Source organism: Fonticula alba (genome assembly GCF_000388065.1).
Source record: "Fonticula alba strain ATCC 38817 unplaced genomic scaffold supercont2.5, whole genome shotgun sequence".
In the NCBI taxonomy this organism is placed as follows: domain Eukaryota; order Rotosphaerida; family Fonticulaceae; genus Fonticula; species Fonticula alba.
In genome coordinates, this window is record NW_009242975.1 from 947,904 (window position 1) to 964,316 (window position 16,413).

General features: G+C 65.9%; 5 protein-coding genes across 5 annotated transcripts; 4 read left to right on the top strand and 1 right to left on the bottom strand.

Annotated features, from left to right (window-relative positions):
- The first annotated feature begins 717 nt into the window (after nucleotides 1-717).
- H696_03401 (hypothetical protein) lies at nucleotides 718-2,333 on the top strand. Its single transcript, XM_009497267.1, has 6 exons — nucleotides 718-878; nucleotides 1,105-1,163; nucleotides 1,275-1,385; nucleotides 1,559-1,724; nucleotides 1,858-1,990; nucleotides 2,189-2,333. Exons 1-6 carry the CDS (start codon nucleotides 773-775, stop codon nucleotides 2,274-2,276), a joined length of 663 nt encoding a protein of 220 aa, XP_009495542.1. The 5' UTR covers nucleotides 718-772; the 3' UTR covers nucleotides 2,277-2,333.
- Nucleotides 2,334-2,790: 457 nt separating this feature from the next.
- On the top strand, nucleotides 2,791-4,261 carry H696_03402 (hypothetical protein; the record flags this gene model as incomplete). The annotated part of the gene is made up of 4 exons (XM_009497268.1): nucleotides 2,791-2,805; nucleotides 3,077-3,253; nucleotides 3,358-3,432; nucleotides 3,563-4,261. 4 exons carry the CDS (start codon nucleotides 2,791-2,793, stop codon nucleotides 4,259-4,261), a joined length of 966 nt encoding a protein of 321 aa, XP_009495543.1.
- A 35-nt stretch (nucleotides 4,262-4,296) lies between these two features.
- Nucleotides 4,297-4,853, top strand: H696_03403 (hypothetical protein; the record flags this gene model as incomplete). Its single annotated transcript, XM_009497269.1, has 3 exons — nucleotides 4,297-4,311; nucleotides 4,537-4,585; nucleotides 4,654-4,853. 3 exons carry the CDS (start codon nucleotides 4,297-4,299, stop codon nucleotides 4,851-4,853), a joined length of 264 nt encoding a protein of 87 aa, XP_009495544.1.
- A 215-nt stretch (nucleotides 4,854-5,068) lies between these two features.
- H696_03404 (hypothetical protein) lies at nucleotides 5,069-8,947 on the bottom strand. The gene is made up of 8 exons (XM_009497270.1): nucleotides 8,794-8,947; nucleotides 8,305-8,669; nucleotides 7,877-7,951; nucleotides 7,281-7,762; nucleotides 6,998-7,136; nucleotides 6,626-6,814; nucleotides 6,312-6,401; nucleotides 5,069-6,200 (listed from the first exon to the last, which is right to left on the bottom strand). Exons 1-8 carry the CDS (start codon nucleotides 8,924-8,926, stop codon nucleotides 5,295-5,297), a joined length of 2,379 nt encoding a protein of 792 aa, XP_009495545.1. The 5' UTR covers nucleotides 8,927-8,947; the 3' UTR covers nucleotides 5,069-5,294.
- Nucleotides 8,948-13,945: 4,998 nt separating this feature from the next.
- On the top strand, nucleotides 13,946-16,388 carry H696_03405 (hypothetical protein). The gene is made up of 6 exons (XM_009497271.1): nucleotides 13,946-14,179; nucleotides 14,435-14,576; nucleotides 14,743-15,032; nucleotides 15,266-15,441; nucleotides 15,581-15,928; nucleotides 16,210-16,388. Exons 1-6 carry the CDS (start codon nucleotides 14,117-14,119, stop codon nucleotides 16,337-16,339), a joined length of 1,149 nt encoding a protein of 382 aa, XP_009495546.1. The 5' UTR covers nucleotides 13,946-14,116; the 3' UTR covers nucleotides 16,340-16,388.
- The last annotated feature ends 25 nt before the right edge of the window (nucleotides 16,389-16,413 follow it).

The following is a 16,413-nucleotide window of genomic DNA, read 5'->3' on the forward strand; positions in this document are numbered from 1 at the left end:
CTTCTCGCCCTTGGCACGCGGTGTTCTTCCCCCCGCCCCCCTTCTCTCCCTCTCTTCTCCCTTGCCCGCCCCCCGTTGCACCGACTCGTGGTCGGGCCCTTTAACTTGCGGTGCCGGTGGGGGCACCGGCCCCCCCCCCCATGGGGCCCCAGGCACACCTCCCGGGCCCGCGGCCACCTCGAGACAGATATGCAGGAAGGGAATGATCGTCCACCATCCCGAGTCTCGGGGGCGTGGGGGGAAAAGCCTGCCCGAATGCGACCGGGGTGCCTGCCGCCCTGTTCTGTCGGGTCCGGTCAGAGAGATAGTCCGCCCTGGACCCCGACCTGCCGCGTCCGAACAGGGCAAAATAGGGTGGCTGTTATTATCTTTTCGGCGGACACATCTCCTCGAGGGAAGCCACCCGAGGCCGGCCGGGGAAGGGACGGGGTGCCTGCCGTCCAAAGTGTCTTTATCATACACGCACGAAGTGATGCGGACTGTAGGCCCTTCGGCCCGACCCGGCCCGGCCGGTCCCCGCCAGGCTTTCCGCTCCTCCCATCGCCTTTCCGCCCATTCGCGAGATTCCCCCCCCTTGGCAGGTGGATTGCCGAGGTGCCGGGCACCTTTTTTTCGGCGGCCCCCGTCGATTGAGTCCGGCCCGGTGGTCGGTCAACCCTCCTCTCCCCAGCCCCACCCAGCCCCCCTTCCTATTTTCCCCGCACTCTCCTCCCTCCCCTGTTGCTTCCCCCCCCCCCCCCCGTTCCCCCGCGTTCCTTCACTTGCCACAACCATGTCCGGCGGCTCTGATCTTTTCAACACCTACGAGTCCGAGTATCACAATGTGATCAACAGCCTGCGTCGCCGCACCAGCTCGGACATCCCCAACTCCTCCGGCGGTGCGTGCATGCTGGCCTTTCGCCTCCCCCCCCCCCCCCCCTGCCTCGGCTGTTCCTCTCGGCCACTGACACATGCCTGGCGTTTCCGGCTCTTCCTTTGCACTCCCCTTGCGCTGGTCTTCAACACCACACACACACATGCACATGCACGCATGCACGCATGCACACATGCACACATGCACACGCACGCATGCACACATGCACACGCACACACATACATACATAGAGAAGCGCAAGGAATTCATCAATGCCGCCAAGCGCGAGGTGGAGGAGGCCAAGGAGATTGTGCGTCATTGCCCCTTCGCTTCGCTGTCTGGCTCCCCTGTCGGTTGGACCCGCTTACTGATCCCGTTCCTGCCTTCCTCCGGGCCTCCCTTTGTGTGTATACGCTCGCAGCTTGAGCAAATGGACCTCGAGTGCCGTGACATGCCGGAGAAGGATCGTCACTCCCTGCAGCACCGTGTCCGTGCTTTTTGGAACGACCTCAACCGCCAGGAGAAGCGCCTGGTATGTTGCTCCGCCTCGAGTGGCTACCTTTGCTTCATTTATCCAAGATACCGACCCTGCCTTCTTGCCCCTCCCTCCTCCTTCTCACCCCATTCATCTTCCCCTTTTGTCTCCTGCTGGGGCGTGGGCTCTCGCGCGCGCGCGCGCGCGCGCACGCGGCTTGCCAATCACAGCACCAGGTCATTGCCGACAGCAATCGCGAGGCCGTCACTGCCGGCGCCTACACCTCCTCCAGCCATGACTCGGCCAACCAGCGTGATCGCATTTTTGAGGCCAACCAGCGCCTGGATGCCGCCACCGACTCCCTGGATCGCTCCCTGCAGGTGGCCAACGAGTCCGGTGCGCAAAGCCACATCCTACCTTTTCCACCGGCTCTACTCCCTTTCTCATCTCCATTCCATCTTCTCTCTCTCCTTCTTCCTCCTCCTCCTCCTCCTCCCCTTCCCTCTGGCGGGGGTGTCCATGCGTGCAGAGCAAATCGGTCAGTCGATCCTTTCCGATCTCCATCGCCAGCGCGACCAGATCAGCCACGCCCACACTACTCTTCACCAGGCCGATGAGAGCATCGACAGCGCCGCGGGCATCCTGCGCGGCATGCGCCGCCGGTTCGTTCCCTGATTCCTTCGCATCTGCTCTCCCTCCCTCTCTCTTCCTCCCTCCCCATCTCCTACTACTCACGTTTCCCGCTCACACTCCCTCCCCTCCTCTTCCCTCCTCCCCTCTTTCTTGCCCCTTTCTCCTTCTCCTCCGTCTGTTCCCCCCCTCCCTCTCCCCCCTCTTCTTGTCTATGTGTGTGTCCTTAGCATGATGACCAACAAGGCCATCACCACAATGATCATCATTGTTTTGATCGCCATCATCGGCCTCATCATCTACCTGGCCATCCGCTGATCAATCGGCACTCACGTGCCATGTACACTATAAATAACATTCTACCATCCAGAGCCATGTCCCAACCCTAGTCCCTTTTCTGGTGGGTGCGCGGTGCGCGAGGGGGGGGGGGCGTGTGTGGAGGAGCTGGAGAGAGGTGCCTGGCCTGGCGTGTGTCGATTCCTGTGCGCGTCCGCGCGGGGGAAGGCGCCCGGGCTACACGGTCGGAGGGGAGGCATGCTTCCCTTCCTGGGGCTGGGGGTCGTCTTCACTAGTGCCGCCGCACTGGCCACCCCCTGGTGCCCCCGTTAGGGCTGTCCACTGTGCTCTTCTGGACTTCTCGCCCTTGGCACGCGGTGTTCTTCCCCCCCCCCCCCCCCCCCCCCCGGAGGACCGCACGCACGTACACGAGCATGTCTGAAGAGGTGCCTACACAGAGGGACCCTCCCCTCGCGGAGGATGCGTCCTCCCAACAATCCAGTCTGCGTTCGTTTCCCCGTACCCAGTTGGTCCCCCCCCCCCCTCCTAATTCACCATGGAGAACGAGATTGTACTTGACCCTCCAACCTGTCCTCTCCTCCTACTTTCCTATGTGTGCCTTTGCTAACCGAGCCTTTTGCTTCCCCTCTCTGTCCCCCTTTCCGTCCCCTCTCTCCCCTTCTCTCCCTCTCTCCTCCTCTCTCCCTCTCTCCTCTTCTCTCCTCTTCTCTCCTCTTCTCTCCTCTTCTCTCCCCTTCTCTCCCCTTCTCTCCCCTTCTCTCCCCTTCTCTTCCCTTCTCTCCCCTTCTCTCGCCCCCTGTACGCCCGGGCCGCTCATCCAGATTGACGACTTCGCCTCGCTCGGCATCATCAAGAAGAAGAAGAAGTCTTCCAAGAAGGTCGACTTTGACTTCGATGCCGCCGACGAGGAGGGCGCTTCCCCCGATGCCCCCACCACCGACGCCGCCGCCGAGGAGGACCCCTTCGACGGCCTGAAGAAGAAGAGCAAGAAGAAGAAGGTATGTTCTTCCCCCCCCCCTCCCCCGCTACTCGTGGCCTCTTCCTCTCCTCCCACGCTCGAAGGTCCTGGTTTTTAACATCTCCTCCTTTCCCCTCACTAAAGGTCATTGCTTTCGACGACGAGGACACCCCCGCCGAGGCCACCGAGGGTGGCGATGATGACCTTGGCGGTCTTGAGGTTTGTGCCCCCCTCCCCCTCCCTTCCGTCGCCTCCGGTGGTTCATTTGCCCTCCTACGGCTGCCATGTCTAACTCCCCGCCCTGCCCCCCCCCCTCCATCGCAATTGGATTGTCCCACCGCACACGCAGGTCAAGAAGAAGAAGCGCAGCAGCAAGAAGAGCCTCGAGACCTTCGAGCAGGCCCTCATGGAGTCCGACGCGCCGAAGAAGTCCTCCCGCTCCAGCAAGTTCAACTTCGACTTCGACGACGAGGCCGGTGGCGACGACATGTTCAACCAGGCCGGCGACTCGGACGACTTCCAGATGGATGCCGATGTTGATACCAGCGGCGACCCGATGGCCGTCTACCAGGGCAACGACACCCCCTACGCTTATGGGGACCTGCTGCAGCGCGCCTTCCGCCTGATCCGCGAGGCCAACCCCGAGCACGGTGGCGACCGCAAGCGCTACACCATGATCCCGCCGCAGGTCAACCGCGATGGCGCCAAGAAGACCATCTTCGCCAACCTGATCGAGATCTGCCGCCGCATGCGCCGCACCAACGAGCACGTCACCAACTTCCTGCTTGCCGAGCTCGGTACTTCCGGCTCGGTGGATGGCGCTGGTCGCCTCATCATCCGTGGTCGGTTCTCCCCCAAGCAGATCGAGAGCGTCCTCCGTCACTACATCATGGAGTACGTCACCTGCAAGATCTGCAAGTCCCGCGACACCCAGCTGTCCAAGGACAACCGCCTGCAGTTCATCCAGTGTGATGCCTGTAACTCCCGCCGGTCGGTGGCCACCATCAAGACCGGTTTCTCCGCTCAGGTCGGCCGCCGTCGTCGGTAAGCGGTCGACCTCCGGGCTCAGCGCCGGTGACGATCATGACGGTGGCGCTGGTGCGGCTGTGGCGGCGGCCGGTGGTGGTAACTGGCTTGCCTCGTCCGCGGAGGCCGGGTGTCTCCTGGCCTCTGTTGTTGCCACCCTACTCCGGGGCGCACTCACCGCTGCTGCTGCTGCTGCTGCTGCTGCTGCTGCTGCTGCCACCACCCCCACCTCCAGGTGTCTCCACTTGGCCCCCCCCGCCGGTTCCCGCCTTCGCAATGCCCCCTCCTCCGACACAGACGCCCACGCTGGCCGACCTGTCGATCCCGATCTCGGTCCTGGTTCGCCGTGCGTCCTGCCGTTTCCCCGACTGGACGTCCGTCGGCTTCGCCATCGCCGGTTGCGGCGCCTTCTAGGCAATGCAGCTGGTGGCGGTCCTGGCGGTGCAGCCACCAGTTCCGATGGCCCGGCCCAACTTGCCTTCTCGTCCCGTCATCCGGGGCCCGCTTTCTTGTGCGGCTTGCAGCCGCGTCCGCTTCTCCGGTGGTGGTCCTCCCTGGCTCCTGTCCGGTTGCGGCCGATGCCCAGCGGCGGTGTCCTCCATGCCGTTGTCTAGTGGTGTGCAGTCCATCCCGCGGTGGGCGCATTGCTGCGCAAATACATAGAAAGTGGCGAGAGCCACAGAAACACACAAACACCCTCCTTTCGTGTGAGCCACAGCGCCGGATTCCCTTTTTTTTTGGTCTACGCGCGCACTCATCTCTTGCTGCCTGCGCGTGTGTGCGTGTGTGTGCGTGTGTGCGTGTGTGCGTGTGTGCGTGTGTGTGCATGTGTGCGTGTGTGTGGTCTATGTGATATTGGTTTTTCTGGGAAGCATCCCCCCATGCCACAGAGGGACAGAGATAGGGGAGGGGCTCTTCCAGTGCGTCTTCCTGGACAATGAGAGAGGCACAGAGCAGGGGAGAGCAAGAGTAGGGAGCACAGGAAGAGGGGGCACGGGGGAGGAGAGAGGGGAGGAGAGACGAGCGGAGATTTCGCCGCCCCTTTGCTCGGCCTCTCAGAGGCGGGACCGCTTGCCGGCCGGGCCCTTGCCGGAGCCGGCCTTGCGCTTCAGGCGTTCCACCATGCTGGAGATGTCCACGGTGTCCTGGGACAGGCTGTCCGAGGTGCCGGTCGAGGTGGAGGAGGAGGAGGAGGCAGAGGTGGCGGCGGCGGCAGCGGCGGCGCCCTTGCTGGCGGCACGGGCCTGGTCCTCCTGGGCCTCGCGCTTGCGAATGCGACTCTGGCGCTCGGCAATAAGGGCATCCATGGCCGAGGTGCGCTTGAAGTGCGGCGAGGAGGGATCGATGGCGAACTTGTGCGAGTCGAACATGGACGTGAAGCGATCATCCTTGGGGTTGAACTTGAAGGCGTCCTCGCCGGCCTCGGCCGACTGGACCTCCTCCACCCGGGCCCGGTCCTTGGAGCTGAGCTTCTTGCGCCCGGCCAGGCGCTCAGCGCGGTGGATCTCCCGCAAGTCGAAGTGCTTCTGCTTGCTGATGGTCCCGTCGCCGACCATCATGAGAGCCAGCTCGTCGGCCTCGCGCTGCTTGGCCTCCTGCTTGGCACGGCGCTGCTCCGCGCGCGAGGACCCGGCGGTGGGCTCCTGCACCGCCAGGAAGGGGTCGGCTTGCTTGGCCATGTCGGCCGCGGCCTCGGTCTGCTTGTCATCACCAGCAGCAGCGGCATCATCGAAGAAGCCACCGCCCAGAGACCCGAAGGCACTCTTCTTCTTCTTCTGCTTGAGCTTAAGCTGGAGCTGGAGGGCGGCCTCGGCAGCGGCCTCGGGGTCCTCGGCATCGGACCCGGCATCCTCCGAGTCGGACCCGGCGCTGGCACCCTGGCGAAGAAGCTTGCGACGCTCCTTGCGCTTCTCCTTGCGCCGGTCGAGGTAGGCCTCCCACACGGTTTTGTCGGCATTTTGCTGTGATTCGAGGCGGAGGGGGGGGGGGGGGGGAAGGGAGAAAAGGGTAAGTGGGCCAGCGGACAAAGATATCGCGCCGAGCGCGCTTGTGCACGGGAGTGTGTGGCGTACATTCTTCTTCTTACGCTCCTTGACAAGGCGATCAACCTTGTCATCAAGTTCGGTGTTAAACGTGATCTCCATCTCCTGGTCGGGATTGTTCTTTGATGGTGCGGGTGCGCAGTGCAAGGGTGGTGTGTGTGTGGAGGGGGGGGGGGGGGGGAGGGGAGGGGAAGGGGGCAAGCGAAAAAGAAAGCAGCAGAAGGTGCAGCAGGGGACACGGCGACCAAGGTCAGTGGCACGCATGAGGAGGTGGGACAAACTTCGGGGAGGGAAAGGGCAAGGGCAGGGAGGGAAAAGAAAAAAAAAAGAAGAAAGGCGCGCACCTCCAGAGAGATCTCCTTCAGCAGGGAGGAATACTTCTTGCGCTGGCTCTTGTCAATGATCTCGTCATTCTCGTCGTCGGCCATGTCAATCGACCGCGAGGGGGCCTTCTCGCCAGGCTGCTCGTCATCACTGCTGTCGTCCGAATCGGACGCCAGATATGCCGAGATGTCGATGTCATCGAGGTCCTTCTGTGGAAATGCCACGGGCAGGGGGTGTTTGTGTCAGCGGGCTGTCTCTTGTGTCGGGGCGGGGTGCAACATGCGGATGCATGCGATGGGGCCCCGGGCCCGGCCCTGCGTCCGCCCGCTTCGTTCTTTTTTTTTTTTTCCCCTTTCCCGGCCCCTCACACGACAGGCGCCTGGCGCACGCACCTCATCCAGCCGGCGACGCAGGACAGCCTTCTTGGAGTGGTCATCCTCATCCCAGGTGAGGCGGACCGTCGAGTGGCTCAGAGCATTGGTGTGGAAGGTGGTCGGCATGTAGTTGCTGGGCAGAGAGTCGGCAAAGTCGCTGCAGGGAGAAGGGCCACAGAGTGGGCGTCAGTCCAGGGGCCGGGGAGGTGGCAGGAGACAGGCGCCGCATGCAGGAGGAAAGGAAAGGGCCCGAGGCCGGGGCAGGCGGCCGGGGCGGGGAGGAGGGAGGGGGAAAACGCACTGGGGCTCATCCTCGAAGTCCATGTCATCCGGGATGTAGCGCAGGTCCACCAGGTTGCCGGAGTCCTCGAACTCGATGTCATTGCACCCGGCGAAGACCTCCATGGCGGTGCGCACGCTGTCGCACTCGACCACGGCGTAGTAGTAGCGCAGGCGCTCCAGCTGGTACTTGATCAGGCGCGGATCGGCCACCTGGCCCTCCTCGCCGGTGTCCAGGTCGCGCGCGTGCAGGTGGTGCTTCCGCTGGGCCAGGGTTTCCAGCATGCGCTCATGCTCCAGATCTTCCTGGGTCAGGCCGAGCTCCTCGGCCTCACGGAGCTCCTTCTCATCGATGTTCGGACTGGTGAAGAGCTCGCGCGGCGGGCCGTACTGGGCCTCATAGGCCAGACGCTCTTTGCCGAACTCCGAGGGGAAGATGGTCACCGAGATGATCGACCCGCCGGTTGGCACGAACGACTGGAAGAGCTTCAGGAGATGGACGGCCTGCGAAGGACGCCGTCAGTGGCCAAGGGGGGGGGGAGGCAAAAAAAAAAAGAAGCAAACACAACAAAACAAACCCTTGCATGCGCGAAGGGGGAGCCGAAGTGGGCCAAGTACCTTGATCTTGTCCCAGTCCATGTTGACGCAGGCAAAGCGCCGAGTGGCATCACCAATCGGGACATCGACACGATCCTACGGGCGCATGTGCGTGGAGAGGAGTCAGCCATACTTCACGGGGGGGGGGGGGGGGGGGGGGGGGGGGGGGGGGGGGGGGGGGGGGGGGGGAGGAGGGGGAGGAGGGAGTGAGATGGGGGGGGGAGGGACGGACGCAGAGCGGGGGGGAGAGGGGGAGGGACGGGGGGGGGAGGGAGTGGGCTGGGGGGGGGGGGGGGGGGGGGGGGGGGGGGGGGGGGGGGGGGGGGGGGGGGGGGGGGGGGGGGGGGGGGGGAGTGGGGTGGGTGCATGAAGGGGGATTGGGGGGGGGGGAGGGGGAGGAGGGCGGAAGGTGCGGCCAGCGGCCGAAGGACCCCAAGGAGGGGACGCACCAAAACCACAGCGGCGTCGAGCTCCTCCTCATCAGCGTCGGCATCGGTACCCTCAGCATCGGAGTCGTCTGCCTCGCCGGCGTCCTCCTCATCGGAGGACTCCACCGTGACCAGACCACGGGCCAGATCATAGCCGGACACCTTGGGCCGACTCGGGGCAGGGGTGTCCTCATCGGATGAGGCGGCATCAGCCTGCTTATTGCCGGCCTGCTCGTCCTCCTCCGCCTCGGCCTCACTGTCGGAGGCCTGGTCGCTGGAGTTGGCGTCGGATGCCTCCTTGTCCAGCTCGTAGAACCGATGGAGGTCGCTGACGGCGCGCTTCTTCTTGGACTCCGCCACGGGGCGTCCATAGCGATCGACCGAGGCTGTGCGGAGGAAGAACCGGGAGAGGGGGATGTGTGCGTGTGTGTGTGTGTGAGGGAAGGAGGGAACAGTGGGGCAATCTGGGCGGAGCGCCGAGCGGGGACATCCGCCATGCAGATGACGTACCGATGGTGGCGAAGCGGTCGTCCTCGAACATGCCCTTGAAGCGGGAATCAACCTGAATCTTGGTCACCTTGCGAGGGGCCTTGCGAAACCGGAGATCGGTCGCGGCCTTGGAAAAGCGCTGATCATCAGACATGGCGACGGCGGCGGCGGCGGCGGCTGCTGCTGGTGCCCACGGGTGGTGTTGGCGGCTGTTGTTGAGGGATGCGCGGAGGGGAGAAAGGAAAGAAGAAAGAAAAGAGGGGAGTGTGTCTGTGCGCGAGAACGAGGGAGGTGGGGGTGGGGGTGGGGGTAGGGGGAGAGATGGAGAGAGCATGCAGGAGACACCTGGTGGAGAGCCGGAGATGGAACCTTCTTTTTCTTTTCTTTTTTTTCTTTTTCTCACCCCCTTCCCTCCTCGAGCCTTGTGCCGGGCTTTCCCGGTGTGGATTGGTGGGCATGCGCGCCGTAAACACGCATGGGCCGATCGGGGGTGCGGGGGTGCGGTTGGGGAGGGGGGGGGGGGGGGGGAACGGGGGGCACACAACCTGCCGGGCGGTCGGGGCGAAGGCGAGGTAGGCCCTGAGGGGGCTCTTACTCCTGCTCGACGAAGGAGGGGAGGACCTCCTGGAGGGTGCGCTGTGTCGGCGGGGAGGGGGTGGTCCCCGATGGGGGGGGGGGGGGGGGGATGAACAGGGGGGGGCTGTGGCCGACCGAGGACGCTGGGCGGGGGGCTAACAGCCCGAGGGGGATTTCCTCGGGGGAGATCCCCTCTCGAGGGCCATGATGGCCGGGATTCGTGGGCAGACGCATTCATGGGCACATGCCGCCGATGCGCCCAAGGAGGGCGTGATCCCGGGGATATCACGCCTCCGGGTGAACCCACCTTCGGGGCGGGGAGTCCTCGGTGCCCTGCCAGGAGCTGTGACCCGGGATTGCCTGGGCGTGGCTTTGTGCGTGGCAAAGTTGTTGGTGTTGTTGTTGTTCCGGGGGGGGGGGGGGATGTTTCCATTCAGAAGGATGATATGTGCTTTTGCTCATTTTCGCCTCGCACGACATCCCCTGCTGGGTGTATTTTCTTGCGAGAGTGTGCAGGCATCCCGTGGCGGGACGGCGGGGAGGGGGGGGGGGCCTAGCCGGAGGAAGAGGCGACTCTGGCGTGTGCCCCGCACGGCCCCCGATAGGGGCAGAGGGGTCTGGCCCCGGGTAGCCAGAGGCCGTGGGAATACATCAGCGAGAGAGACGGGCGGGCCGGTGCGCGGCCGGTGCCCTCGATGGTGTGCCCGCTCCGGGGTGCCGGCTCATCCGGCGGGGGCGAGGGGCGGTGGTCCGGTGGAGTGCCCCATATTGTAACTGGGCATTCATCGGAGTGGCCGGGAGTGGAATGTCATTCTCCATATGAGGTCCGGCCTGCCGCGTCCCCTAGATCTCCGGGCGTGTTGGTGCCATAGAGGGGGCGGCTGTGTCGGGGGGCGGGGGGCGGCGGAGGGTATCGGTGTTCGGCACGCGGGGAGGGGGGCGGCATAGCACCCGGCTATCTGTCTTTCGCCCCTACCCTTAAGCCTGCCCAGCACCCCTCATCCACCGGGGGGGCTGCTCCTCTGCCGAGAGGGGTCCCCGCCCATCGAGGATGCCCATGTTCGGGCCCTTGCGTGCAGGGCATGTGTCGGGAGGCCGGCTCCGGGGGGGGGGCGAGGCTCGACCGCGTGCGGGAGAGGGGGGCGGGGGGGGGGGGGGGGGGGGGGGGGGGGGGGGGGGGGGGGGGGGGGGGGGGCGGCCGGGGGGGGGGGGGGGGGGGGGGGGGGGGGGGGGGGGGTTCGCGCCAGTCTCTGTGGGCTGGCAGTTAGCCTGCCGCGAAGTGCGGGCAAAGGGGCCAGAGCTTGGCAGGGTCTGGCCGTGGTGCGGAGAAGGGCGCGGGGGCAGCGAGTGGGGGAGCCTCTTGCCCAGGGCGCGCCCCCTGCCGGGGGCCGAGAGGGCTGCCGGCGCGCTCGACCCCCCGGGGCTGCTTGCGCACGAGAGGATTCACCCAGGCCTACGCTCGTTGGCTGCCGGTCCTTACTTGGACTTGCTGCGGCGGGCGGGGGCCGGCAGCGGGAGGAAGGGGCGAGGGCGGGGGGAGCCACCGGGCCCCGCGCGCTCATTAACTGCTGCTGTCTTGCCTGATGCCGGCTGCTGGCTTGCCACAACTGGACCAAAAGTTCCGGCCACCGCGAGCACGGCCATGTGAAACCCCGCAATCGTCAACATTCGCAGGGCGGGGGGGGGGGGGGGCGGGAGCTGGCGCGGGGACCGGAAGACCAGAGAGAAAGAGAGAGAGTCCTGCCGTGGGGCGGCGGCGTGGATGTCGCCAGTCTGCCCTGCTGGTGTCTCGTGCAGCGCACACAGTAGGCTCTAGTAATAGGGGAAGCCCGCGCCCCTCCGGGCGGAAACCCCTGGGGGAGGGGGAGGGGTGCTCGCCAAGAAGGTTGGCACCCACCAAGGCTTTTCCCTGGCGAGCGGACACAGGCACGCCGTCTTCCGCGCGTCGGGCCCTTTCCTTGGAGGAGCCGGGCGCCGAGGCTGGGAGCCCCCGAGAGGAGAGGCATGGTTTTCCTGTCCCCCACACCGCCTAGCGGGGGGGGGGGGGGGGGGGGGGCGCCGGTGAGAGGGCGCGCGCCATGTTCAGTGACACACCCGCGGCAACCTTCGCCCGTTGGCATCATAGGGGGTATTTGTTTTTCCCCCCCTTGGAGGGGACAGGCCGACAGAAATAAGCTGGAGCCGAGAAAGGCCCCCCTGCCGGAAGCCCTCGAGGCACGGCGGGGCCCGGGGGGGGGGGGGGGGGTGAGGTGCCCCTGATGACAGTCTGCCCGAGCTCGAGGTCCGATGTCCGAACGATTGTCGCGGCTCCGGGCCTCTGTGCCGACGCCGGGGTGCCATGGCTTCCGGTCCGCGGGCGAGCCCGGACGCGTGTGGTGGCCAGGGGCGCATGCGCGTCTTCGTGTGTGTGTGTGTGTGTGTGTGTGTGTGTGTGCGTTTCTCACCCGATCTTCTCACGCTCGGGCATCCGCCTCGTTTCGCGGCCTCCCCTCGCGCCGCTCGCCCCTTCTTTAACTACCCTCCCGTACGCTTGCACATCTTGGGCCATGTGCGTGTGTGTGGGTGTGTATGTGTGTGCGTACGCGCGGGCCGCCCGCCGTGGGTGACCAGCCATCGCAAAGGCGCTCCAAACGCCGCGGCGATTTGGGCATATCGAAATGCTTGGGCTCAGGCGCATGGCAGGGCTGTTGTGCCTTTCTGAGAACCACCCACATTCGGCCAAGGGTGTCTCTGACCAGGCTTGCCGTGCTCTGCTTACCTGAAGGGTGGCTGGATTTTCTGGGGCGCATTCGCTGGTGAATGCCTTTGGCCCCCCCCTCCCCCCCCCTCGCCCCTCCCGGTCCCCGCCCTCGGTGCTCCCGGTGCCCGTCGAGCTAGCCCCTAGGTCGGGAGGAACGCACCGGGGCCGAGCGTAGGCCGGCTTGGCCTCCGAACGGACGGGAAAAGGAGGCTCCCGTGCGTCTGCGCGTGTGTGTATTTTCCTGGAGCATGGGCACCATCCGGCTGACGATCCCCCCCCCCCCCCCCGCCCCCCCCGCCGTCGCCGCCCCTCACCCCGCTGGCCCTGCCGCCTCGACCGTCCTGACCCCCGCAGGTGGCGAGAGGTGTGCACGCAAGGTACCCTCTCGATGGAGGATAGGCGGGTGCTATGCCGTGTGGGGACAGCGGCACCCTGGCGCTCGTCCAGCGTGGGCATCCTGTCAGATGAAGGGACATGCCCGGGGGTGGGTGCGGGGGGGGGGGGGGATGGTTCACTCTGTTGTGTGTTGGGCACCGACCGCCCCATGGTGTGTGTGTGTGTGTGTGTGTGTGTGTCGGGGGGGACGAGTCTGCGGGCGGAGAGCCATGCTGCCAGTCTCGCCGGACCCAGCGGGCCGGGCCCGGGGCTTTCCTGCCGTGTGCCACCAGCACATATATTGGGGCGTGCTGCAGGCCCGGGCCGGGGGGAGGGGCTGGGCGGGGGCCCGGAATCTGAACCGAGCTGGGCGGGGGAGCCTCAGTGCCAGAGACTCGCATGATGCCCACTTAACATGCCGCACTCTGCCCACCCAAGCGGAGGGCCGGGAGTGCGCGAGCGCACGCACGCGTGTCTGTACGCGCATTGTATATGCCTGCGGAGAGGGCCGAAGGGGCGGGGATGTAACGCGGCATGACCATGGTCTGGTTGGTGGGGAACGCCCGGGCCGGGCACACACACACACACACACACACATACACACACACACACACACACGAGAGGGGGCGCGGGGAACTACCCGAAGGCGTCGCCCCCGCGTTCCCCGGCGTCCAGGCACACCGTGAGGTAGATTACACTCGCCCCGGGTTTTTTTTTTATCGGCCGGGGGCCGGGGGGCCGGGGGGGGGGCGTGGAGGGGCCCCTCCGAGGCACAACAGCGCGCCTCGGGAGACGCCACACGGCCTCGGGGCGCGCGGTTAAAGATCGCCCCCGGGCGTGAAAGCCCCATGTGCGGGTCCCTGTCCCCTGGGGGAGGGGCGGGGGCCGAAGATTGAGGCCGCCCTCACGTATGCGTGCACGCGCGCGTGCGCGCGTGCGCACAGGCGTGAGCGCCCCCTCTTTCCCGCCTGCCGCGGCCGAACAGGCGGTCGGACGCGCACCAAACCGGCCCGGGGTTGGGGCCAGCATAGGGGGCCAGTCCCAGACAATCCCATCCCCCACCCACGGTCTGGTGGGCAGAGGCCCGCCTCCCCCTGTGTCTAGCCCCAAGTCCGGCCGCGCGTGCGTTTGTCCTCGCCCTCTTTCGCCGCTGTTTTCCGGCCCGGGGCACTCCCCCGGACCAGATCCTGCGCCCGGCGCCCCGCCCCTCCGCCTCCGCGTCCGGACTGGGCTCCAGCAGCCGCCCTGGCAGAGGCCTGGCTTCCAGCCTCACCCGAAGACGGGCTTCTCGAGGCGCGCGCACGCGCGCGCGCGCGGCCCCCACCCGGGTTTTCAGCCACCGCCGAGGCCCCTGGCTCGCGGCCGACCGTCACCCGGAAAAACGTATGCCCCTCCCCCCCCCCTTCTCCTTCGCTCCCGCCCTCTGTCCTCGATCCCTTGTCCTTGCTGCCGCTCGCCCGTCCACCCCCGCCCGTGTCCGCCCCGACCAACCCTCCTCCCCTCCCCCCGCCCCCTCTCCCAACAACCAACCGCGCACACCTCCCGACCCTGCTCGGCTCCCCTCCTCGCGCAGCCTATTTCCGTTTTCCTGCCCCGCCTGCGCTTTGCCCGCGAGTGTGCACTCCTCTCTCCCTCCTCTCCGCCGTCGCAACCATGTCCGAGGATAATGTCGTCCCCACCTCCCAGAAGGGTTCCTTCACCACCTTCCTGAAGACCGTGCGCACACACACATGCCCCCACACCCGCTGGCTCACTCACGGCGACAGGCACCCGGACAAGGCCCCGCCCTCTGTCCTGCCATCTTGCTCACGCCTCGCCTCCCGCCGAGCTCCTTCCTCCTCCTCGGCCCCTGACCTTCCCTCGCTGTCTCTCTCTCTCTCTTTTCCTCTCTCTCTCACACACACACACACGATGCACATGTGGTGTGTCCATGGCTGCCCTCGTTGCTTCGCTGCGCCCACGCACGAGTAGATCGCCTCCACCACGGCCGATCTCAGCACTCTCTCGTGCCCGGCCTTCCTGCTGGAGGGCATCTCCGTTCTGGAGCACACCACCAGTTACATGATGGTCCCGGAGCTCCTGTTCAACATCAACAAGGAGTCTGACCCTGTCGGTACGTGTGCCCCTCATTATTCTCTCTTTCTCTCCCCTTCTTCCTCCCTCTCTCCCGCTCCCGCGCCCTCTTTCTTGCCTGGCTTTTGATCACAGCCTCGACGCAGCAACTGACCGACCCCCCGGCCATATTGGCCTCCTCCCTGTCGGACTCCCGACGCCACCAGCCCGCATGCGCGCCGTTGTTGCCTGGTGGATTACCAACGTCTACCAGTCTTACGGCGCCCCCTTCGCCGGTGGTAGCTCCGTCAAGAAGCCCTACAACCCGGTCCTCGGCGAGCAGTTCCACTGCACCTGGCCCAAGGGCGGCCCCGTCGAGTCCGAGGTCCACCTGGAGGCCGAGCAGGTTTCCCACCACCCCCCGGTCAGTGCTTTCTACCTCGAGTGCCCGGAGCAGCGCCTCTGTGTGAACGGCTCCATCTTCTCGGGCGCCCGCTTCCGTGGCACCAGTGTTCGCGTGCGTGAGGCTTGCATCTCCGCCTCCTTTTCTGTCCCCCCTCCCTCCCTCCCTCCCTCTCTCTCTCTCTCTCCTGTGCTGCCCCTGGCCCCACACATACTCTCCTCGCGTGCCCTGACAGCGCCCACTCCCCCTCCTTGTGCCTCCCCCTGGTCCTTGTCCACACCTGGCCACCTTTCTGCCGTGTCCCTCGGAACTGCCACCATTGCCGCTGCCCCCCTCCTCGCACACAGGTTCGCATTTACGGCCACGTTGTTCTGCGTCTGCAGGACCACGATGACGAGTACCGGCTCACCTACCCCGAGGCCGACCTGCGCGGTCTCTTCACTGGCCAGCTGTTCGCCGAGCTCAGTGGCATGGCCACCATCACCTCCAAGTCTGGCTACTCGGCCACCATTAACTACCTGCCGTGCGTGGCAAGCCCGCCTCCCTTGCCCTTCGGCCCCGTTGTCTCTCACCCCCGGTCGCTGCATTCCTCCCTCAACACCCCACTCACCATGCTCCGTGCCCCCCCCCCCCGCGCGCGCCCGCGTCCCCCATGCCCACAGCAAGCCGTGGTTCCACGGCTCGTACCACATGATCAACGGCTTTGTCTCGCCGTCCAGCTCCCACAATGTCGACAACGCCCTCTTCCACATTTCCGGCAAGTGGGTCGGCCGCGTCATGTGGAACGAGGCCGGCTCCAAGACGCAGAACCTCCTGCTTGACGTCGACACTCTGGTCAACACCAACCCCACGGTCCCGCCCCTGGAGGAGCAGGGTGAGCTGGAGTCCCAGAAGATCTGGGCCCCGGTGACCGCCGCCCTGCGTGTGCAGGACTACTCCACGGCCCTTGCCGAGAAGAACACCATCGAGGAGCACCAGCGTGCCCTGCGTCGCCAGCGTGAGGCTGATGGGTGCGTTTTCTGTCTCTCTGTCTCGACTTCCTGCGGGGGCGGGGGGGGAGCACCAGGGCCGGCGAAAAAAAAAAAAGGAAAAGAGGCGGCCGAGGAGAAAGCAACCCCTCGGGGTGCCCCTCCTTCCATGGGGGGACACTCTTTGTCTTGTCTCGGCTTCGGTGCCCCCCCGCCCCCCCCCCTAGCCATCTGTTCTAACTTGATGATCCGCCCCTGCCCCCTCCCCCCTCCTTTTCTGGCTGATTGCCACGCACGATGGTGTCTGCCGCACACACACACAGTACTCCCTTCCAGGCGGTCCATTTCGACAACATCACCGACATGAGCCAGCTCATCCCTGAGAACGATATTTGCGAGGAGACCGGCACCGTGATCTCCTACTACTGGCAGCACAAGCGCATGCTCCAGTAAGCATGTGAGACACTCCAAGAGAGCGAGCACGCGCGCGCGCGCGCGTGCTCGCGCACACACACACACACCGAGAC

What these genes read in the sequence shown, in the direction of transcription:
- H696_03401 (XM_009497267.1), top strand. Translation starts at nt 773, where the DNA reads ATGTCCGGCGGCTCTGATCTTTTCAACACCTACGAGTCCGAGTATCAC. An exon ending in ACCGCCAGGAGAAGCGCCTG is followed by an intron (nt 1,386 to 1,558) that starts GTATGTTGCTCC and finishes TGCCAATCACAG; the next exon opens with CACCAGGTCATTGCCGACAG. An exon ending in GCAGGTGGCCAACGAGTCCG is followed by an intron (nt 1,725 to 1,857) that starts GTGCGCAAAGCC and finishes CCATGCGTGCAG; the next exon opens with AGCAAATCGGTCAGTCGATC.
- H696_03405 (XM_009497271.1), top strand. Translation starts at nt 14,117, where the DNA reads ATGTCCGAGGATAATGTCGTCCCCACCTCCCAGAAGGGTTCCTTCACC. An exon ending in GCCACCATTAACTACCTGCC is followed by an intron (nt 15,442 to 15,580) that starts GTGCGTGGCAAG and finishes CCATGCCCACAG; the next exon opens with CAAGCCGTGGTTCCACGGCT. An exon ending in CGCCAGCGTGAGGCTGATGG is followed by an intron (nt 15,929 to 16,209) that starts GTGCGTTTTCTG and finishes ACACACACACAG; the next exon opens with TACTCCCTTCCAGGCGGTCC.
- H696_03404 (XM_009497270.1), bottom strand. Translation starts at nt 8,926, where the DNA reads ATGTCTGATGATCAGCGCTTTTCCAAGGCCGCGACCGATCTCCGGTTT. An exon ending in TGCGTCGCCGGCTGGATGAG is followed by an intron (nt 6,815 to 6,997) that starts GTGCGTGCGCCA and finishes GCATTTCCACAG; the next exon opens with AAGGACCTCGATGACATCGA. An exon ending in AGGAGCGTAAGAAGAAGAAT is followed by an intron (nt 6,201 to 6,311) that starts GTACGCCACACA and finishes CTCGAATCACAG; the next exon opens with CAAAATGCCGACAAAACCGT.